Below are 24,223 nucleotides of genomic sequence, written 5' to 3' on the forward strand. Positions count from 1 at the left end.
CCCTCTGCAATTTGCTGAAATTAGCCCTCCTCCAGTTAAGTTTTTTATTCTAGATTTCTCTTTGTCTTTTTCCATAACTAATCTAAAGCTTACTTATACTATGATCACTATTCCTGAGGTGCTGCTCGACTGTGACAATCTCCAATTGAACCACTTCATTCCCCAGGACTAGATCCAACAATACCTCCTTCCTTGTTGGGCAGGAAACATACTGATCAGAAAATTCTCCTGAACACACTTCAGAAATTCCTCCCCTTCTCTACCCTTAACATAATCAGTATCCATATTTATTGTTTGGCGTAGTTAAAGTCTCCCATTCTCACTGTTCTATAGTTCTTGCACCTCTCAGTAATTTATTTGCAAATCTGCACCACTGTCTCCTTCCCACTATGTGGTGGCCTATAAAATATACCAATGTCCTTAACGAATGGATAAAAGCACAGCTCACTTTCCCTGATGGTCCTCAGGGAATATAGAATAACTCCGCTCACTTGCCCACACTGTTCTACTGAGAATGTAGAATGAGACAAGTCATCTGCCCACATTGTCATAGAGAATGTAGAATATAGGTACCTGCCCATACTGTCCTTAGGGACTGCAGAATAACGCACGTTCTCCAAAATACACTTCAGAAATTTCTCCCTTTCTCTACCCTTAACATAATCAGTGCCCCATTTAATATTGAGATAGTTAAAGTCTCCCATTATCACTACTGTCGTTCTTGCACGTTTCATTAACTTCTTTACAAATCTACTCCTCCAACTCCTCCCCACTCTATGGTGGCCTATAGAATAACATAAGAACATAAGAACATGGAGCAGGAGTAGGCCATACGGCCCCTTGAGCCTGCTCTGCCATTAATACGATCATGGTTGATCCAATCAAGGACTCCGGTCCACTTCCCTGCCCGCTCTCCATAACCCATATTCCCTTATCGTTTAAGAAACTGTCTATTTCTGTCTTAAATTTATTCTGAGGCAGCGAATTCCATAGATCCACAACCCTCAGAGAAGAAATTTCTCCTCATCTCAGTTTTAAATGGGCGGCCCCTTATTCTAAGATTATGCCCTCTAGTTCTAGTCTCCCCTCCTCTCTGCATCCACCTCGTCAAGCCTCCTCATAGTGGGTTCGTATCCCATCCTCGTCGCCAAATGCTATGTGTCATGTATGTAACCTTCATGTAACTGTAACCTTCATAACAACACTGCATACTGTATACACCTAAGAAATGCACACCTTGACCACAGGGGGTGAACTTGTGGGAGACACTCCTCACCTGGTCATCCAGGTATATAAAGGGAGGTCCCATTCAGGGTCATCACTTCTTGGTCCTGTGAATAAAGGTTCAGGTCACAGAATGACCTTGTCAGCAGACTGTGCCTCGTGTGAATTTATAGTAGTGCGTAAGGATATTACATTTGGCAATGAGAAACGGGAATCAACAACTCACGAGAATGGCCACTGGTAGCACAGAGGAACGGTACTGTGTTGGTGAGGACTGGGATGATTTCGTTGAGGCTCCAGCAGAGCTTTGTCACGAAAGATGCAGCAGCTGACAAGCGAAGGGCGCATCCACTGACCAGCTGTGGACCTAAGATGTACGCGCTGATGAAAGACCTGCTCACACCCGAGAAGCCGGCAGACAAAACCTTTGAAGAGCTCAGCAAAGTGATCAGTGAGCACCTCAAACCGGCAAGTATACACATGGCCCGACACCGATTCTATACACACCGACGTCGGGAAGGACAGACCATACCGGACTTCGTTGCGGACCTTCGGCACTTGGCCAGCCTCTAAGTTCACAGACGCCTGCAGGGGGGAGATGTTATGGGATTTCTTTATTGAGGGCATTGGTCATGCCGGAATTTTCAGAAAGCTAATTGAGACCAAGGACTTGACCTTGGAAGCGGCGGCGTTGCTGGCTCAGACCTTCATAGTGGAGGAGGAGGAAGCCATGATAATATACACGCGCAACTCTGCTTCCACCGTGGCGATGGATCAGGGAATTAACATTGTAAACACGACTCAGAACTCTGCAGGCAGGCAAAGGCAATTCGACACCACCCACGCTGCAACAGACTCTAGAGCGTGTCCTCAACAGAGACAATGGCAGGTTGAACGGACATTTACGCCATCACGGTGGACAATGCGCCCCAGGATGGGGCCATTGACACCCATTAACAGAGTGCTCAAGAGTAATCAAAGAGACAATCAGAGAGGAATGCCAGGTAACAGCCCTTTTGTTCACAACGATCTCAGCTCATGCTGGAGGTGCGGGGGCAGACATGCTGCAAAAACCTGTAGGTTTCAACAATTTATCTGTAGAAATTGTAACTTCAGTGGACATTTAGCTAGAATGTGCAGGAAGCCTGCAGCGAGGCTAATTTATGAGGCAGATGAACCAGAAGAGGGGTCTGCAAGGCAGGTTGATGCTTGGGACAAAGCAATGGACGCTGAAGTTCAGCGGGTTCATGTGGCAAACATCCACAGCTCATACCAAAATGCCACCTATGATGATGAAAGTCCTATTAAACGGCATCCCGGTACGCATGGAGCTGGACACGGGCCAGCCAGTCACTTGAGTGTCCAACAATTCGAGAAACTATGACCACTCCGAGCTAACAGACCCAAACTAGAACGCATTGACATGCAATTACAGACGTACACCAAAGAGATCATCCCAGTGCTAGGCAGTGCAATGTTGGTGGTCACACATAATGGATCAGAGAACCGGCTGCCACTCTGGATGGTCCCGCGCTTTTGGGGAGGAGCTGGCTAGCCGAGATGAATGGGAAATGGGGGGATGCTCACAGGTCCTACAGAAATTTGAGTCACTATTTCAACCTGGTGTCGGGACTTTCAAAGGTACAAAAGTAGTACCGAATGCCAGACCAGTGCACCACAAAGCCAGAGCTGTGCCGTATGTGATGCAGGAGAAAATTAAGAGTGAGTTGGACAGGTTGCTAAGAGAGGGCATAATTTTGCCCATTGAATTCAGCGACTGGGCAAGCCCCATCGTCCCTGTCCTAAGAACAAATGGCTCGGTCAGGATCTGTGGCGACTACAAGGCCACTATCAACCGAGTGTCACTACAAGATCAATACCCGCTTCCGAGAGCGGAGGCTCTTTTTGCCACGCTGGCAGACGGCAAGCTGTCCGCCAAGTTGGACCTCACTTCAGCCTCCATGACCCAGGAACTGGCCGAAGAATCCAAGCTACTGACCACCATCACCACGCACAAGGGGCTGTTTGTCTACAACAGGTGTCCGTTTGGCATTCGATCAGCGGCCGCTATTTTTCAAAGGAACATGGAAAGCCTGCTCAAATCCATCCCTGGAACAATCGTATTTCAGGACGACATCCTTATCATGGGTCGAGACACCGAGGAACACCTCCACAACCTGAAGGAGGTGTTATGCTGACTGGACCGGGTAACCCTGCAACTAAAGAAGTCCAAGTGTGTGTTTTTGGCCCCAGAGGTCGAGTTTTTGGGCAGGAGGGTAGCCGCAGACGGGATCCGGCCTACCGAATCCAAAACGGAGGCGATTCGTCGTGCGCCCAGGCCCGGCAACACATCGGAGTTGCGTTCATTTCTGGGACTCTTGAACTATTTCGGGAACTTTCTGCCGAACTTAAGCACATTGTTGGAGACGCTATTGGTTTTGGGGGGACTGTCAGGAACGGGCTTTCAATCGGGCGCGGAACCTGCTTTGTTCTAATAAGCTGTTGACTCTCTACAACCTCTAAGAAATTGGTTTTGACATGTGATGCATCATCCTATGGGGTTGGGTGCGTGTTGCAGCAGAGTAATGATGAGGGCCAACTCCAACCTGTGGCTTATGCCTCCAGGTCACTCTCCCAAACAGAACGGGGATATGGAATGGTTGAAAAGGAAGTACTCGCATGTGTCTACGGGGTGAAAAAGATGCACCAGTACCTTTTTGGCAGAAGGTTCGAGTTAGAAACGGACCATAAGCCGTTAACATCCCTGTTGTCAGACCGCAAAGCTGTCAATGCCAATGCGTCAGCTCGCATACAGCGATGGGCTCTCACGCTGGCTGCGTATGACTACACTACACCGAAAATTGCGCTGATGCGCTCACCCAGGTATATAAAGGGAGGTTCCACGCAGGGTCATCACTTCTTGGTCCTGTGAATAAAGTTTCAAACTGAGTACTGTTTAACTAAGCAAGGTACAACCTTGGCTCTGCTTTATTTAGGCCCAAAGTGTCTGACTCACAAAATGGCTGGTCTTTTATACAAGAGTAACAGCATGTGTGTGCTGCTCAGTGGCCTCCAACAATGACACCATCTGGTGGCTACAAACAACATGTACATACATGACAAAGATCACCTCTCATTCTTCTGAATTCCAATGAGTAGAGGTCCAACCTACTCAACCTTTCCTCATAAGTCAACCCCCTCATCTCTGGAATCAACCTTGTGAATCTTCTCTGAACAGCCTCCAAAGCAAGTATATCCTTTCTTAAATATGGAAATCAAAACTGCATGCAGTATTCCAGGTGTGGCCTCACCAATACTCTGTACACCTGTAGCAAGACTTTCCTGCTTTTATACTCCCAAGTAGCATAATAGCTCCTTTATTATGCTCCTTATAGCTAAACCAATCGTTGCACAATTCTCTTCGGGCAGTCGAACCGAAAATCTCAGTGATAAATTTCCAGAACGAATGCAGATGCTCTGATGGCCGCTAAACATCCGGTGGACAGCCGATTCTTATAGGCGTGGTAAGATAACTATGCGCATACGTAACTGCAACTGCTCAGTCTACTCAGAGTGGGAAATTGAAGGAGGAAGCAGGTTGCTAGCATGCGCACCACTTCTCGCCCATGGCCATCGAGTCATTAGTCGAGGCAGTGGAGAGGTGATGAAATGTGCAACTTCCATCTGGACGGAGGCCCGCTCTTAGAGACGTTAGGAGGCAATGGAGAGAGGTGGCCCAGCACGCCTCCACCAGGAACACGGTGGCCAGAACTGCGACACAATGTCGCAAGAAGTTCAACGGCCTCACTAGGGTCATGAGGGTGAGTACCTTTCTATTAATGCACCAATGCCATAATGTGAACCTCACTATCTCGCACAATTTCAAGTCCTTGCAGTACTGTACCTGCTCCTTAACTATGTATACCAGGCCGTGGTCTTCGTTGGTGAAGACACCATAAAAGTTCAGGCTTAGTTCAGCAGTCATGCCCTGGTCATCCAATCATCGCTGACAACCTTGTTCCTTATTCAGCCTGACCCCTCCTCGCACTACTGTTTCACTCTTGATATGCGTTTGCAACACTTCAGCCTCATCCTTCGTCTTAGGTGGTTGTCACCTAATTCCACCATTCACACAGCCACTCTGCACAGCCACACAGATTCAAATGGGGATCTGCACACTTCCATACAGTAGCAGCTATTCCACTATGGATGGCACATGTGGCACACGATGAGCTACACATTCACTCACACCTTGTGTTGGTTATTGCAGTCGAAACTGGCAGAACAGGCGTGAACAGAGATGCATCGGAGGAGGGGAGTCTGACATCCAGGACCTCATGGAGGTGCAGGAGCAAGTGTTCGCCCTCATGGGCACACCAGTTGGTGCGGTAGCGGTTGGCGAAGCCGAGCCCCTGGGGGACAGTGACAGTATGTTAATGCCCCTTGCATTTTATATGAGACCCTTTATCCATGATACCACATGCCTTACCCCCTTTACATATAAATGTTCAATGCCACCTCCTTCTTCCCTTCCTGCCCCCTCCCCTGCTACTAATCAGTTCTGTTGCTTTGTGCTGACAGATGATGAGCCAGAAGCACAGTAGCCTGCCTGTGAGCCCTCCACATCCAACGACAGGGGAGACGAGGAGGAAGGGGATGAAAGTGTGCTACAGAGCGGGACCCTCCATCAGCTGCACCGAGTGGGGACACCACTGCTGCCATCCTCTCTCTGTTCCCCACAGTCCAGCGAGGAAGCGACGGTGCCGAAGCAGGCCAGCAATCTGTGCTCCAACAGATTGCTCCGAATGCTGAAACTCTGCCCCTAGGCCGCTGGAAATGATCTTCATCCTAGCCATCTGAGACTGCTGCCGCCGATGCGGAGGCGGGGCAGTTTGCAGCCGAGTCTTCCAGGCCCAGAGCTGGTTCAGGGCGTCCTGCAAGGCCATCTGTAGTGTCTGCCTTAGACACCGCAGCCTTCAAGCAGCCTTGCTGCAGACACTGCGGCCCCATTAAGGAGGAGCAGTAGATGTGGGAAGGGGTGTTAAGGAAAGGGGTGGCAAATCGGAGAGCAAGTCAAATTTATTATTTTGTCTTATCACACTCCTGTGAAGTGCCTTGGGACGTTTTACTACGTTAAAGGTGCTACATAAATGCAAGTTGTTCTTGTTGTAAACACTTTGGCCACCATGGACAGATGTCCTCATCCTGTAAATATCATTGTAAATATCCCGTTGCTGTTGTTTGACGCCTGATATTGGTGTATGGGTCTGGGCCCAATATGGCACATGGAAGCTGGTGTAGAATTACAAATGGCAGGGGTGTTTGTACACACATTCCTGAAGTTGATTGTGTGTTATGGTGTTTCAAGGAGTATTTGTTATGTTTTTATTAGTTGCTGGTGAGGGGTGCTGTTTGAGGCGAGACCTTTGATGGAGTTATTAAAATGTTCATTTGACCGTTTGCATTCCTGTCTTGTGTATTAATAGGGCCCAAGTTTCGGCTGGAGTTGCTCCTATTTTTTTTGGAGCAACTAGTTTAGTTTGGAGTATCTTAGAAATCGCAATTCTCGGCATTTAGTTTGCTCCAGTTCTAATGAGTTAGTTTAGTTTCATTTTAATTCTGTTTTTTTTTCAAAAAGGGCCGTTACCAGCCACTTACGCCTGTTTTGCAAGTTTGGGCAGCGAAAAGTTACTCCAAACTAACTTAGAACGGAGTAAGTGTCGACTTTTGTACGCTCACAAAAACCTTGCGTACACTTTAGAAATTAGGCGCAGGTAGCCAGAGATGGGGAGGAAATTAGAGGGAAGTTAGGGGATTTTCCAAAACACTAAACACTTCACTTTTGGCAATAAAGAGCCATCATCAATAATAAATGATAAATAAATCAATAAATAAAAAATTAAAAAAATCAATCAATAAATCAGTAAATAAAAAATTATTACCGCAGTACCTATCCGTTCGGGAGCACCGGGAGCTCTCCAACAGCACACGCAGCCCCGCCGCCGAGGAGGTAGTCAGGTGGGGCCTGCCGAAGAGCTGGTCGGGCTGCTCCATCATGGAGGAGGTGTTCGGGCGGGCAGGCAAGGAGGCCTCGAGGTAAGGGCAGTGGCGACGAAGCGAGGCCAGAGGCCGGGCAGCGGCGAGGCAAGGGGCGGTGAGGCAGGCAGGCCACTCGGCCTGGGATAGGGGCGGCGAACATCGCGACGTTCCTTCGGCCAGGAATAGGGTTGCCCGGAGACAGGATGCGCTGGGAGGGCCAGGAGCTACTGCACATGTGTGCAGACTCCACTGCGCACGCACGCAATTGCCGGCAATCTTTTTGGCGCAGGACTGTAGCTCCGCCTCCAGCTGTTTAGCAGTCGGTGTGGCGCAGCACAAACAGGCCTGCTAAACACGGAGAATTGCGCGGTACGTTTTAGACGCGCTTTTAATTCTACAAAATAGGCGGACCTCTCGGAGGTGCGCCGTTCTGTGGACAGCAGAAACTTGGGTCCATAGCATAGTCAATAACAGCTGCATCCCTCAGCTTCCTCCATTCAAGAGAGTCGATGCATTATGAGCCACTGAAGTGTGGCTCCTGCAGCGGCAGCATTGCCATGGTGCCTCCCCCGGGGCTGCCGCTCCTCGTCTGGCTGGCCATTCGGGACCTCGGCAGGCTCCTCTTCCTTCTCCTCTGGCAATGCATGGGTCCTCATTATGGCCAAGTTGTGCAGCCTGCAGCACACCACAATGAATAGCAACACTAGTTGAGGGGAGTTTTGAAGGCTGCCTCCAGAACGGTTCAGGCATCGGAAATGCTGTTTGAGCAATGCTATTGTCTGCTCGATTATGATGCAGGTGGCCGCATGGCTGTCGTTGTAGCAATGCTCCGCTTGGGTGGTGGGGTTGTGGAGGGTGGTCATTAACCAGTTGGCCAGGCCGTATCCTTTGTCCCCGAGCAGCCAGCCGCGCCCTTTCTGTGGTGGCTCAAACATTCGTGGCACAGTGCTCTCACGCAGGATGAATGGATCATGTGCTCCGCTATGATAGCAGGCATTCACTCCGAGGATGCGTTACATTTGGCCGCACAGCAGCTGCACATTCAAGGAGTGATAGCCCTTTCGGTTTCGGAAAACCTTGGCATTCTGAAATGGTGCTCGCAAGGCCACGTGTGTGCAGTCACTGGCTCCTTGAACCATTGGGAAGCCTGCTATTCTGGCAAACCCACATCGTGTTTATCCCTGCTCATTGGGAATGTTATAAACGCCATTCTTCGTCTATACAGAGCCTGTGTCACATTGCGGAAGCAGCGATGTGCAGCGAATTGAGAGACGCTGCATATGTCCTCTGATGCAGCTTGGAAGGAGCTGGAGGCATAGTAGGTCAGCGCCACAGTGACCTTCATTGCAATGGGCAGCCCTGTCCTGGTGCTGATGTCAGGTTGCAGGAGTTGGCATATCTCTGTCAGGCCCTCCTTTTGGAAGCTCAGCCTTCTGACACACTACTACGACATGTTCAGGTATGAACGTTGCTCCCGATAAACCCGTAGGGGGGTAAAGTCTCCAATCCCGTCGTCTACGGGGCCTCCTCTGTCCTGGTCGACATAGCCAAAGCCCTTCTATCTTGACGCCGCCTAACAAGAGCATGTAGAAGGCGATGCTGGCATGCTAGTAATGCACCCATTTAATTGTCCAACTCAAATTGCTAGGAACCTGTAAAGTCAGATAAATCTGCCGCTGCAAAGTAAGAGGTTCACACACCGTGCTCTGTCGAAATGTTGCACTCCCTGTGATCTCCGATTAATCTAGTTGCTCCTCCCTTCAAATAGCTTCCAGATATCGCCTAAAGAAGATGGGACTGCCTGATTTACCTGGCGTGTTCAGCAGCGGATGCTAAATGAGGAGACACCTAATTTTGCGAGTAGGGTGCTAGCGGGTCATTGCATGCGTACTGACATCATGATCTGACTGAAGTTACACGGTGAGGCGGTAACGTTTTGCATCGCCGGTAAACCTGAACCAGGCGGTAAGCCATTTGAGACGCATTACTGCTCCTCCGGGGTGCTAAATGAGGTGCTACACTACTGAATTTCTCGCCCAATGTTTCTTGCCTCCAACCAAATAGATTCTATCTTTAATCCCTCAAGGACATTCTCTCTAGCACTGTAATATTTACCTTAATCAAAACTGCTACCCTCCTTTTTTTTTCCTTTGCTAACTTTCCTGAACACCTTGTACCCAAGAATATTAAGCATCCAATCCTCCATTTTTTGAGCCAGGTCTTTTATGTCGCCACTACATCACATTCCCACATCACTATTTGCGCCTTCAGCTCACCAACCTTATTAACCACACTTCATGCATTTATACACATACATTCCAAACCTAACTTAGACCTCTTTGTATTTTTGAAGATCCTACTTAATTCTGTATTATTTCTAACCCATATAATCTCTCCCAGTCCTCATTGCACTTTGTTTCTACTTTTTAAACACTACATCTTGGTGCCCAACTCCCTGCCAAATTAGTTTAAATCCACCCTCACAGCATTAGTTAACCTGCCCGCAAGGATATTGGCCCCCCCTCTGTTCAGGTGCAGCTGTCCATCTTCAGCACGTCTGTCCCAATGTCCGAGAAATCTGATGCCCTCCCTCCTGCATCAGGTCTCAAGCCAAGCATTAACCTGCCATGTCCTCCTAGAAAGAAAATAAAGACTTGCATTCATATAGCGCCTTTCACAACCAAAGCGCTTTATAGCCAATGAAGTATTTTTGAAGTGTCCATGAGATCTTTTACATGCATCTGCGAGGGCAGATGGGGCCTTGGTTTAATGTTTCATCCAAAAGGCAGCACACAGCCTCAGTACTGGAGTGTCAGCCTAGATTTTCATGCTGAAGTGGGACTTGAACCCACAACCTTCTGACTCAGAGGCGAGAGTGCTACCAACTGAGCCACAGTTCTTTTCTACTCTCACTAGCACGTGGCACTGGGAGTAATCCAAAGATTACTACCTTTTGAGGTCCTGCTTTTTAACTTCCTCCCTAGCTCCTTAAACTCTGCCTTCAGTGCTTTAACCCTCTTCCTCCCTATTTTCAACATGGGCCACGACTTCTGGCTCTTCCCCTTCCCCCCGCAGAAGGTTCTGCACCCTCTCAGTGATGTCCCTTACCCTGGCACCAGGAAGGCAACATACCAAACGGTTCTCTCGTCGACTGTAGCAAAACTGCCTGTCTGTTCCCCTGACTATTGGATCGCCAATTACGACTGCATTCCTACACTTTGCTCTAGGCCCCTGTGCTGTCCTTTGCCTCATGGTGCCAGGCTCAGGACTTTGAGCTGGTGTCACCCTCACCAGTATTCAATGCTGAATATCAGTTTGAGAGTGCCACAATCCTGGAGGACTCCTGTACTGCCTGTCTCTCCCTACTTAGCTGGCCACCCACTTGCTATTCTGAATATCTGGCTGTGAGGTGACCACCTCCTGGAACTTGCGATCCAGCCACCCGTATGCCCTGCAGTGAATCCAGCTGCCACTAAATCTTACAAACCCTCAGCTTGAGTTTGACCAAGCATGTTCCTGCAAATATGGGCCTCCGGGATTCATGAAGCATGCTGAAGGTGCCACATAAAAGGTTATTACACAAGATAAGGGCTCATGGGATTGGAGGTAACGTATTAGCATGGATAGAGGATTGGTTAACGGACAGAAAACAGAGTAGGGATAAACGGGTCTTTTTCAGGTTAGCAGGCAGTAACTAGTGGGGTGCCGCAAGGATCAGTGCTGGGGCCTCAGCTATTTACAATCTATATTAATGACCTAGATGAAGGAACCGAGTGTAATGAATCCAAGTTTATTGACGATACAAAGCTAGATGGGACAGTAAGCTGTGAGGAGAACATAAAGGGGCCGAAATTCAGTAGATTTTAAAAATTGCTCTTAACTAGGTCTGAATGACACGACTATTTTTCTGTTTGCTCCTCAAAGCGAACTAACCAACGACTAAATTATTTACTCCAGTTAACAAGAACCATTGAGATACTAAACAGTTTTCGCCTGGGCAAGGTGCCATTACCGGCAGCGCCCTATCACGCTCCGCTGTGTTGGCGCCATCACCGTGCGCAGCGACCCATTTTCGCCATGGAGCAAACATTCGGTAGTGCCCCCTGAAGCGGCTGCGTACCGGGCGTCAGGCTGCTCGTGGCGCGATAATTAACTGAGGTGGGGAAGGGAAAAAAAAGGCCGACTTACTGCTCGCGACCTTCTTAGTAGTTGATCGCGAGGTCCGTGCCCCGCTCTTGCAGCCCGGCACTCCGCTTGTGTGCCAGGCTGCTGCCACGGCACCCCGCTCCCTGGTGGTCCAGGGATGGCCCGGTTTCCCGCCCGCAGAGTCGGTAGCTTGGCCCTCCCTTTTAATGAAGGGGAGGGCGATGTTTACATGCCAGACGTGTAGTGCTGCGAACTTCATGGAGGCTTTGTGCCGCGCTCCCGCCCCACTGAAGAAGTGGAGCGTAATATTTTGCGATCCACTTCCTCTCGGGGGTGGTAACCTGAATATAGGTCGCGGGGCGGGACTTCTGCGACTGCCGCAGGAACTCCCGCCTCGCGGCTGTTAAATTTCACCGCCAAAGAAACTAAATATTAAATATCTAGATACTCAACCTAGATACTTATTTTAAACTCTTCAGGTTCTGCGGCTCCACTCCTTTTGCGCTGGACGTGAGAAACCGCCTTCCTCCTCTCCACTGAATTCCTAGTATCTCAGCTTCCACTCTTTGCGATCCACTCCGTTTGCAATGCACCCAGCTCTGTCTCCAAGCTCTGTTCCCAAGCTCCACAGAACCATGTTCCATTGCCTGTTAGTGGCCGTACACGATTTAGCAATAAATCCGGAACAGTTCATCAGTTCATACTTGCTACTTTGAAACATAGAATTATTAGTTAAAATCATTCGGGACTTCGTTTCTGCAGAGCCTCTGATCGTCAGATTCTTTTCTCATTAACATTCACAATTCACATGAGAAATGTAAACATAGAGAAGCTAAGTTTTAAATTCCCCATTTGACTCAACTATTTAAACTAAATACTTCCAAAGATTGTTGGAGTTGACTATTGGCAACACTGTGTGTGCTATTCCCCCATAGGCTGACATTCCAGTCCAGTGCTGAGGGAATGCTGCACTGTCAGAGGTGCCGTCTTTTGGATGAGATATTAAACCGAGGTCCGGTCTGCTCTCTCGGGTGGATGTCAAAGATCCCATGGCACTATTTCGAAGAAGAGCAGGGGAGTTATCCCCGGTGTCCTGGCCAATATTTATCCCTCAATCAACAAAACAAAACAGCTTATCTGGTCACTATCACATTGCTGTTTGTGGCAGCTTGCTGTGCACAAATTGGTTGCCGTGTCTCCCACATTACAACAGTGATTACACTCCTGTTGGGGTAAAAGGAAGACTTCTCTCCCTCGGGGCGGAATACCTGATATAGGAAGTCGACACTTGCCCTTTAGGTTGGGGTAAAAGGAAGACTTCTCTTCCTCGGGGCGGAATACCTGATATAGGTAATCGATACCTCGCCCTTCGCCCTCCATATAACGACCACGGAATCAAACAAACGAAACCTTAGGTTCAACCGGCTTTATTTCGAGCAAATGCAAAGGAAAGTTCAGTCGTGGAACCTTCAAAATACAAGAGGTTTCAAGTATAATTTATACAGGTTTTGGAGAAGAGCTACCCTCCTACAAAATCATCAATAGGTCTATAGCTATCAGCGGAGTTATAATGATTTGTCGTCTCTTATCAGACTGGCTCTGAGTGGTACATGCAGTTGTCCATCTCCCATCATATGTTAATTGTGTTTGTTCCGTGATTTGCACTTTGCCATAGTCTATATGACGCCTAAAGTAACTGTTCCAAAACTGGCTTTCTTATCTCTTCCTCAGAGACTTCTAATCAAAATTGTAATTGCTGACATCTACTGTTTTGTTATGTGTTACTAAGGTTAAGGATGAATACCTAAAAAAAAAAAAGCAAGTATTACGTACAATAGGCAATTATAATCAATACCATCACCGATTCCTCAGACTTTCCTAATACTGATTAGTTCACTACCTTCAGCATTGTGTTCTGACCACCTATCTGTCTGCTCTTTGTCTGTTATATCCCTTACAACTCCAAAAGTACTTGGTCGTGAAAGGCGCTATATAAATCCAAGTCTTTCTTTCTGTCTTCGAGTCAGAAGGTCCTAGGTTCACAACCAATTCTCCCCCAGGCTCCTCTTCTCCACAAGTGGTGGGTCCTCACAGCTAAGCCTGATGTGTACACACACTCACACTCACTGGATTGTAATATTTCTCTCTCTATCACTGAGGCCAACTGTTCCCCTTGCTCAAATCATGAACTCAGCACAGGCTGGGATCAAAGCTGGTTTGTGTAGGGCCTACCTACTCACTGCCTCAACCATTGAGCAATTGAAACGGCTGTGTTGTGGTCAGTTTTGACAATGACTAGTAATGTTTGAGGACCAGTGTGTGTTTTGCATGTTTTAATTATTGCCCTCCACTCTTCACACCTGACTCCTGTGAGCTTTAAAGAACTTATTAGTTATTTAATCAGAATCCGCTCTTCCATATATTCCAAGTTCATCAGGATTCCTCCTTCTCTCTGTATCATAGGGTCTGTTTCAACTATGGCTATGCTGGAAACTATGGGTGGATCCCACCAGGAGCTGTGCGGGCTACGGAAGCTAGGACTCATGGACACTGTGAGTCACCTCGTCAACTGTACGTCCACTAACACGATTGTTGCCAGATCCCCGTACATCATTCCTCCATTCAAACAGGCAAGTATCTGAATGGAAGCTATGTAGCTGGCCTAGCCACGGGAATTAACCCTGTGATGGCATTGCTGAACTCTCAATGAGACTGTTGATTTTTATTTAGAGAACCGTGTGAGTGTAGAGTGTGTTATGGGCTCATTATGTGCTGATTACACATTCAATACTAACGGGAAGATTTTTCCACAGACTGGGAGGGTGTCTGGGTTTGTCCGTGTAGTCTGACCATACAGACTGGGAGGGTGTCTGGGTCTGTCCGTGTAGTCCGACCACACAGACTGGGAGGGTGTCTGGGTCTGTCCGTGTAGTCCAACCACACAGACTGGGAGGGTGTCTGGGTCTGTCCGTGTAGTCTGACCACACAGATTGAGAGGGTGTCTGGGTCTGTCCGTGTAGTCCGACCACACAGATTGAGAGGGTGTCTGGGTCTGTCCGTGTAGTCCGACCACACAGACTGGGAGGGTGTCTGGGTCTGTCCGTGTAGTCTGACCACACAGACTGGGAGGGTGTCTGGGTCTGTCCGTGTAGTCCGACCACACAGATTGAGAGGGTGTCTGGGTCTGTCCGTGTAGTCCGACCACACAGACTGGGAGGGTGTCTGGGTCTGTCCGTGTAGTCTGACCACACAGACTGGGAGGGTGTCTGGGTCTGTCCGTGTAGTCTGACCACACAGACTGGGAGGGTGTCTGGGTCTGCCTACATAGACTGGAAGGGTGTCTGGGTCTGTACGTGTAGACTTCCCTGTGATGCATTGCGGGCACCTTTAGGATAGAAACGAATAACGCAGCACTCAATAAATTTGGCTTAAATCACTTGAAAGTGACTCAGGTCTTTCAGACCTGTGAGCAGAATGAGAAGATGACACATTAATAAAGACCATTACAGTCAACGTGAAGAGGAGGAATGGAAATGTTGGTTAAACTGTATGAAGGAGATGTTAGCGTTTATTCAATTAGTCAGGTCTTGGCCATGCCTCAGTAGTAGTACTCTTCTCTCTGAGTCAGAAAGTTGTGGGTTCAAGTCCTACTCCAGAGACATGAGCCCATAATCCAGGCTAACACTCCAGTGCAGTACTGAGGGAGTGCTGCACTGTTGGAGGTGCCATCTTTCGAATGAGACATTAAAACTGAGTTATCTGCCCCCCCCTCAGGTCAGCACAAAAGATCCCACGGGTCTATTTGAAGAAGAGATGGGGAATTAACCCCAGTGTCCTGGCCAATATTTATCCCTCAACCAATATCACTAAAAGACATCTGGTCATTGCTGTTAGAGGGATCTTGCTGTGCACAAATTGGCTGCTGCGTTTTCCACATTGAAGTGTAATCACTGTTTTAAACATATTTCATTGCCTGTAAAGGGCTTTCGGATGTCCTGAGCTTGTGAAAGTTGTTATAAGTCTCTCTTTTCTTCTAGTTTTATAGAAGCTGTTATAAGTAGTTTCCCTTGGGTGTCTTCGACGCAACCCCATTTTACAATAGTTCTAGAGCTGGAAGTGATTACTGTACTGAACAGATGAATGAGTCAGGGACGAATACCTTGGTCTCAACCGGCAATGCTTTTATTAAATTTACTTTTAAAACACCCCAAATATACATCCCTGAAATACAACCGTGCATCGCACTGTTACCATATAGATACAGGAAGTTACATTCAAGGTTCATTGTCTACGGCCTCCCATCGACTCCGGAGCACCTGACTTCTCTTTTTACAAAAAATATACAACAGATATATCACAATCAAAAACTATGCAATGACGAGAGCATGTGAGCATATCCGGATCCACGGAGGAACCTCCACACTTATACCAAGGTCCCACCAGGGTAGGGAATTTATCCCTTTAATTCTTTCCCCTGTGTCCCGGCTTGTCTGTTCCAGTGTGAAATAATGTCTTTGGGATAGCTCGACGGCCTTTAATAACGTTGTTGGGTGTTCCGGCAGAAAAGAAATCCGATACCTGAATTGGGTAATGTACTGTTGCAGGTTCGGGAGCGTGTCATTTACCGTAATGTGTACCGTGGATGGTTCTGGGATCGGAATAAAACGTTCCTGTGCCACTTGAACTTCGGCATGGGGTTTGAAGCAGAAAGTGCTGTCAGTGACCGGACACCGAGTGTCCCAGTACACTCAATACCGGTCCACACTCGTGGTTACGCAGTATGTCCCGTTGCCTGCATATGCTACCTGAGGTGGAACGTGGCTCTGGGCCATCACCTTCATGGTGCAATTGATGGACTCTCGACTGTCTGATTCAAACCCACACTCTGGCCGATCGAACGCATTCAAATGCTGGGGACACAATATGACGTGTGCACCCCTGCTCTGGCACCCCTTGAGGTCAGTGCCGGTCATGGCATGCTCCCACTTTATAACAAATGATGGGACCGCATGATACCACACGTGCACCCCTTCCTGTAAGACCCCAATGTTCTCCACCCTGTCTACCGGCGCTGGTTGTGATGTCCCGCCCATTACCGGCATACGCAACACTATTCCCATGATTGTGTGGTTGGACCGACTGCAATCCACTGGGACAGGGTAGGCTTCGGAGGCTAGACGGAGCTGACACAGACTCATCGAATTACTATACGGGCTGAGCGCTGCGAGGTGCCGGTTGCTGATCCATGACGGAACGTGACCTTGCTGGTGGTCCTCTAAATTACTGCGCCCCTCGCTCAGCAACCAGGCACCGTACAACACGAACACTTCGTTTCATGTCTGTGCCGAGGCATTCCTGTCCTCCCATATTAATGCATTTAGTCTTTGCATGTGTCTCCAGCTCTGCGATAACCTCCTTTTTAAATGGACAGTCATTGCCTGGTCCTCCTCTAACTCCGACCTACCATTGCGTTCTCTTCCCCCAGGATTTTCCGCAGCTGGTCCTTTAAACCACTGATCTGCAGCTGCACGTCGTCCATACTATTGATGAGAGATGTACCCGCGCTAAACGCCGTAGCGACAGCATTGAGCACCCCTCACCTCTCTCCCTGGACTAACGTTATCCCTCACTCCCATATCGTACAATCTTCCTCGACTCACATCCCTGTAACTGAGTTCAAAGAACTGGCGGAACATTTCTGTAATGAGCGCCTCATACAGCTGCTCAGTTTCTTTTGGACACCACTCGGGCAGATGTATCCCGGTTAGGTTTCAAATGACTGAAGCGTAATGCACTCCCTGGAATAAAACCTTTCCAGTCGGGACTAAAACTAAACCATTCCCTGGGCCTGGTGCGGTGGCTGGACACCTAACTTCTGTCGTCTGTACCGGTGGGGCTGTGGGCAGGGGCTTCCTCTTGTGTGCTATAAGTTCAGTGGCATTTATTGTGTTGGGAGGGTCTGGGATCATGCAGGAGTCCATACTCCGATCCCATCTGAACCCAGCCCCGGCGTCCCGCCATTGCCTCGAGAATGCAATCGACACACCCGCTGGGCAGATCCTCTCCGACCCCCCACATGCAAACACAAATTCCCTGTTCCTCCTGCCACCACTTGTCCCAGCACACCCACTCCTCCCTCTGACCCCGTGATCTGTCGGTACGTATAGTTCGCCAGTCGTTTCCAGTCCGCTGTCTGGTTCCCCGTGTCCTGAGCCACCACCACCGTCCCAGGGGAGTGTGTCCCTTGCACTTCAAGCATATGCGCTTGCCCTCGGTTACCCCAACCCGTGTGGCTGTGACCTTCAGTCTGGGACACGGTATGGAAGCCTCCCTGTACGTGAACCCGGCATGGCTGGAGTATTTCGTCGAATTCGTCCCTGGCCACCTTCCCTCGTGGAAATAGGCTGCCATCCCGTCCGTGTCCCCTGTCCTACTGCCCTGTGTCATGGTGGGTCCGTTCCCCCCAGTACATCCATAGAGGAAAGACAACTCGACGTCCCCCATCCTGTTGTACCCTGTTCCGGCCAAGCTCCAAAGAACGATTACCAGGGTTGTCTCCATCTTTCTCTCGGCTTCCTGTGAAGATACAAAGAAACAACAACCTTGGTGAGAGGGTATACCTCCACAGGTCTGGCTTCATCAAAACACACTCTGTAAAAACACGAAACTGAGAAGGAAACTATATACACCGCCACCCATCTCTGGGTGGCCCCGCTAGGTCTCTATGACCCTGGGCCTTTTACAGCTCCTCGGCGGTGTGTAAGGAGATGACCACGGCGCTCTCGGCCGTGGGATCCTGCTACTCCTCCTAACCACCACCACCACGGGCTCCTCACTGTCCCAAACTATGGGAGGAAAACCCGTGTCCACCATGCTGTTTACAGCGCCTTGGTGCTTCTTTCTGTTCCTTGCTCTTTCCCCCGGGTTAAACAACTTGCACTGGTTCACATGGAACCACTTTGTGCGCTTCGGAAGCTTAACCACGTACACCATGGCACTGGCCTTATCTACGATGCTGTAGTGTCCCATGTACAAAGGCTCAAATGTGCCCACCCAAGCGTAATTACGGACCATGACCTGATCCCCTACCTTCCCCTCGTGGGTTCTCCGGGGCTCGAGCAGCAACCGATTGCTCCAGTGCTGCTTCCCCATGTTGCTGGCAGCTTGCCAATGAATCTGTTTCAAGTGTTCGAACAGATTCTTGACAAATTTGTCCCAGTTTACCCCTCTCACCTGCCCCGCTGTGAGAACCGGTTGCAGAACATGGGTGGGCATGCGCATGACCCTACCAGTCAAGAGCTCATGCGGGGAACACCCTGTGCTTCTGGAGAGGCTGGCTCGGACCCCCATCAGGACAAACGGCAGGACCTCAACCCACTTTTTCGGGGACTGTCCTGTTTCCTTCCGCAGCCTTTCTTTGATGGTCCAATTAAGTCGCTCCACAACCCCGATGACTGTAGGTTGTGAGCTACATGCCATTTCCCTTCTATCCTTAGCACTTTCAAAGTAGCCTGCATGACCTGCCCTGTAAAGTGGCTCCCCTGGTCGGTCTCCACAATCTGCAGCAGTCCCCATCTAGAGAACACTTCCCTCGCCAAGATCCTTGCCGTCGCCAATGTCGTGGCTGATCGGCAAGGGAAGGCTTCAACCCACTTCGAGAAAACGTCCACTAGGACCAAACAGTACTTGTTATCCCCCTGTTTGGTGGGCAATGGCCCGATGTAACCGACCTGTACCGACTGCCATGGTCCCTCTACCCTTCTCGTGTGTCCCATGGGAACCTTTCTTCTCTGGGGATCGGGGTTGTTCGTTGCGCACATCAGACAGTCTGCGCAAAAATCGCGGACATCCTCCCTCAGTTGTGGCCACCACCCTGCCTGTTCTACCCTCTGCCTGGTAGTCTCCGGCCCTGGGTGTTCCGCTCCTGGGCCCCCATGGGCTATCTGGAGGAATTCTCTCTGGTGGTGTTCTGGAACCACCCACTGATCTCCCCTAAAAAGCATTCCCTCCTTTAATGTAATGCCCACTACCCCGAACGGGCCTTCTACCTTTTCTCCCCGAGCCAGCTACTCCAGGACAACCTTGAGGATGGGATCCTGTGCCTGGACTTTCCTCATGTCTGGAGCTAATGCTACTCCTACATTCCCTTGTGTACCCCCTTTGTCCCGGATCGCTGCTATTGGGCTGGACCGCTATGGGTCCCAAAACTTTCCTGTTTTGGCTCCCTCCTTGGCTAACTCATCAGCCTTTTGGTTGCCTTCCCCTTTGGGCTCTGTCTTGGAATGGGCCTTTACTTTATGTATGTAATGGCTTCTCTGTGTTCCCGTGGCCTCTAAGATCCTTTGCAACAGTGGTTTGGTTGCTTAAGGGCTTCCCGTCCGCGGATGTGAAACCGCGACGAGACCAGATGGCCAAGTATTTGGTGCACGAATTGCATGTGAACATGGGGTCGGGAACTTGTCGGCGTGGGTAACGATGTACACCACCGTAGACAATTCGGTGTGCTGAGCGCTCCGGGTGCTCAGGAGTTTGATGGCCCTTGCAATGCTTGCCGTTGGGTCATAAATCCCACACCCGGTGAAACGCTCCCCTGCTACCAACGAACTGGATCCGTCGACATATATTTTGTGGCCCATGGTGTGTAACCCGGCCCAAAATCCGATGTCTACGTCCCATACTCCCTCTACCGAACACTTATGGGCTGCCCCTGCATAGATCTTGTTAGCTGCCAGCTTGGGCTCACACAGGCCTTGAACTCTCAGATTCATCTGTGAGAGCAATAAAGTCCAGCGAGCAATGCGAACACTGCTCACTGTGCCGTCCTTTATCTAATAACATCTGAATGGGGTATGGTGGGTTAGTAGAATGATCTGGGATGACCCCATGAAGAGCTGGGAGCGCTTCATGGCCCAATGCGTGGCAAGGAGATGCCTCTCGCAATTGGAGTATCCCCGTTCTTCATCTGTGAGGACCCTTGAGGAGTAAGCCACGGGTCTCAATTTGCCGTGCCGCTCCTGGAGCAGCACCGCGCTCAAACTGTCCCCGCTGGCTGCTACTTCTAAAAAGAAGTCCTCCCCACCATTGATCGCCCCTAGTGCGGGTGCTATCTGCAGGTCTTCCTTGAGATAATAGAACACGGCCGTGCAGTCCTCATCCCACTCACTCCCATCCGACTCCCTTGCGGAGGAGCCAAAGTAGAGGGGCTGCCGTGGCGGTGTAATCCTCAATACCCCGTGAGCCCCAGGAAGGATCTCACCCCGTCACGGTCGTGGGAGCTGGTAACTCTTGTACCACCTTCCGTTTGGCGTTGTCTATAGCCCTTTCCCCAGCCCTTATGGTCAGCCCGAGGAATCTGACCACCCTCTGACCGATCTGAGCTTTTTTGGGATTGACCTTGAACCCGGTGTCCTTCAACAGCTCCAGCAGCTCGGTCAGCAGCGGACCATGCTCCTCCCCCTCGTCGGAGGACAAAAGCAGGTCATCTACATACTGCACCAACTGCTGAGGCCTGCTGAAATCCTTTAAACTGTTGGCCATACATTGGTGAAAAATGGAGGGGCTGTTGTGGAAACCCTGAGGAAGGCACGTCCAATATACTGTTGCCCTTTAAATGTGAATGTGAACTTGTACTGGTCCCCTCTTTTGAGGGGAATTGACCAGTACCCGTTCGATGTATCCAGCATCGTGAATGCTGGAATGCTCCCTATTAGGTCGGCTACGGCTGCGACAGTGGGCGCGCAAGCAGGGATGTTCTTGTTGTGCACCTGATAGTCCACGGTGGCCCTCCACGACTGGTCCGGTTTCCGAAATGACCAAAGTGAAGAGTTCACGTGTGTGGCTATGGGCCTCAACACCTCCTGGGCTACCAGGGATCCCAGTGCCGTCTCTAAGTCAGCCTCTGCCTCGCTGGGGAAATTATACTGTTTCTGCGGCCGGGACATAGGGTCTCCTTGTACCCTGACTTCTAGTCCTGTCAGCCTACCGCAGTCGTGTTTGTGTGTGGAGAACGATATGAGTTTGTCCCGCACGTAAGCCTGGTACTCGGCCGGGGTAGTATTAACCAATTGTTCTAGGTCATAACTACCCCTCGGCTTCATTGTACAAAATGTGCCTTTTCCTTCCCCTTTCCTTGGGATCACTACAACTTCTTCCTCCTTATCGGAACTTACTGCTCCCCAAAGGCAGTGATTCCTCAAATCTACTAGAATTCTGTGGGCTAACATAAAGTTGGCCCCCAGGACCCCTGACCCCGGCTGCTCCCATTTCAGCAGGACGCACTTCCATTTTGCGAGGAGTGATCCTAAATCGATGGCTAGCGGCCTGGAGATCGACCCTGCCTGCTCGTTCCCAGTGAACCCCACCAGACTTTGTGGAACCTTGCTAGACGAAGGTGAGGTAGTCGGACCATTTGTGTGAATCACCGTGCTGGACCAATGCATATAAGGTGGCCAAGGTTAGTGGGAAACTAGAGGATTGGGAAGATTTTAAGCAACAGCAAAGAATGACTAAAAAAGCAATAAAGAAAGGGAAGATAGATTACGAAGGTAAACTTGCGCAAAACATAAAAACAGATAGTAAAAGCTTTTACAGATATATAAAACGGAAAAGAGTGACTAAAGTAAATGTTAGTCCCTTGGAAGATGAAAAGGGGGATTTAATAATGGGAAATGTGGAAATGGCTGAGACCTTAAACAATTATTTTGCTTCCGTCTTCACAGTGGAAGACACAAAATCCACGCCAAAAATTGCTGGTCATAGGAATGTGGGAAGAGAGGACCTTGAGATGATCACTATCACTAGGGAGGTAGTGCTGGACAGGCTAATGGGATTGAAGGTAGACAAGTCCCCTGGTCCTGATGAAATGCATCCCAGTGTATTAAAAGAGATGGTGGAAGTTATAGCAGATGCATTTGTTATAATCTACCAAAATTCTCTGGACCCTGGGGAGGTACCAGCGGATTGGAGAGCAGCTAATGTAACGCCTCTGTTTAAAAAAGGGGGCAGGCAAAAGGCAGGTAACTATAGGCCGGTTAGTTTAACATCTGTAGTGGGGAAAATGCTTGAAACTATCATTAAGGAAGAAATAGCGGGACATCTGGATAGGAATAGTGCAATCAAGCAGACGCAGCATGGATTCATGAAAGGGAAATCATGTTTAACTAACTTACTGGAATTCTTTGAGGATATAACGAACATGGTGGATAGAGGTGTACCGATGGATGTGGTGTATTTAGATTTCCAAAAGGCATTCGATAAGGTGCCACACAAAAGGTTACTGCAGAAGATAAAGATACGCGGAGTCAGAGGAAATGTATTAGCATGGATAGAGAATTGGCTAGCGAACAGAAAGCAGAGAGTCGGGATAAATGGGTCCTTTTCCGGTTGGAAATCAGTGGTTAGTGGTGTGCCACAGGGATCAGTCTTGGGACCACAACTGTTTACAATATACATAGATGACCTAGAGGAGGGGACAGAGTGTAGTGCAACAAAATTTGCAGATGACACTAAGATTAGTGGGAAAGCGGGTTGTGTAGAGGACTCAGAGAGGCTACAAGGAGATTTGGATAGGTTAAGCGAATGGGCTAAGGTTTGGCAGATGGAATACAATGTCGTAAAGTGTGAGGTCATCCACCTTGGGAAAAAAAACAGTAAAAGGAAATATTATATGAATGGGGAGAAATTACAACATGCTATGGTGCAGAGGGACCTGGGGTCATTGTGCATGAAACTCTTTTGAGTTTACCTGAAAAAAAACATAAACATTAAACCGTGCCACCCGCCTGGGTGACACAGCAGACATTTTCAAGGCCCCTTTTTTTTCCTTTTTTTTGTGTTTTTTTTTTTTGTTTTTCTTTTTTTTTTGGTTTTTTTTTGGGGCGCTAAAATCACATTTTTCCAAGTGCCCCCTATAAAAGGGGAGGGGGACACTAAAAGCACTGGCAATTAAAACAAATTAAACTTTAAAACGTAAAATCAAATTAAAATTTGGTTGCCGGGCGTGATGATGCACTCCAGTCCCTCCGGTGCCCACCTCTCGCGGAAGGCCGCGAGCGTACCGGTGGACACCGCGTGCTCCATCTCCAAGGACACCCTGGACCGGATGTAAGAGCGGAAGAGAGGCAGGCAGTCAGGTTGAACGACCCACTCGACCGCCCGCTGCCTGGACCGGCTGATGGCACCCTTGGCCGTGCCCAGGAGCAGTCCTACGAGGAGGCCTTCGGACCTACCCGCTCCCCTCCGCACAGGGTGCCCAAAGATCAGGAGAGTGGGACTGAAGTGCAGCCAGATTTTCAGGAGCAGCCCCTTCAAATAATAAAACAGGGGCTGCAACCTTGTGCATTCCATAAAAACATGGAACACGGACTCTTCCAGACCGCAGAAATTGCAGGCGGCCTGGGAGTCCGTGAACCGGCTTAAAAATTTGTTGCACGGCACTGCTCCGTGCACCACCCTCCAGGCCAAGTCCCCGATGAATAGTGGGAGGACCCCTGCGTAGAGTGCCCTCCATCGGGGACCCCCGCCTCTTCCGGACGGCAAGATGGTACGCCATGGCGTACGGCAGGCGAGGATGGCAAAGTTGAGAGTGTGCAGGAGCAGCGCGTACAAGAAACCCCTCCGCGCGGAACTGAAAGGCACGGAGGGGATTTCCCCGAGGCGGCTCAAGTTGTGAGGCGCCGGCCCCCGAGAGAGGTTCCGGGGTTTGGCGCCGATGAGGAATTCCGCCCGGACGGGGGTCAGTTCGGACGGGATCTCCCCACGTGCTTGAGCCTCCTCGATGCACCTAATGGAGTCAGGGCCCAGAGCTGTTTTTAGC

At 49.5% G+C, this 24,223-nt stretch overlaps 1 protein-coding gene across 1 annotated transcript in view; it reads left to right on the top strand.

Moving 5' to 3' along the window:
• The window catches only part of LOC139232754 (tetratricopeptide repeat protein 28-like), a 428,802-nt gene that overhangs the window by 98,958 nt on the left and 305,621 nt on the right, over positions 1 to 24,223 (top strand). Inside the window, exon 13 of the mRNA XM_070863256.1 lies at positions 13,873 to 14,039. Within this exon, the coding sequence (XP_070719357.1) occupies positions 13,873 to 14,039 (167 nt within the window). The remainder of the gene's footprint in view (positions 1 to 13,872; positions 14,040 to 24,223) is intronic.

Source organism: Pristiophorus japonicus, chromosome 20 (genome assembly GCF_044704955.1).
Source record: "Pristiophorus japonicus isolate sPriJap1 chromosome 20, sPriJap1.hap1, whole genome shotgun sequence".
Taxonomy (NCBI): Eukaryota; Metazoa; Chordata; class Chondrichthyes; family Pristiophoridae; genus Pristiophorus; species Pristiophorus japonicus.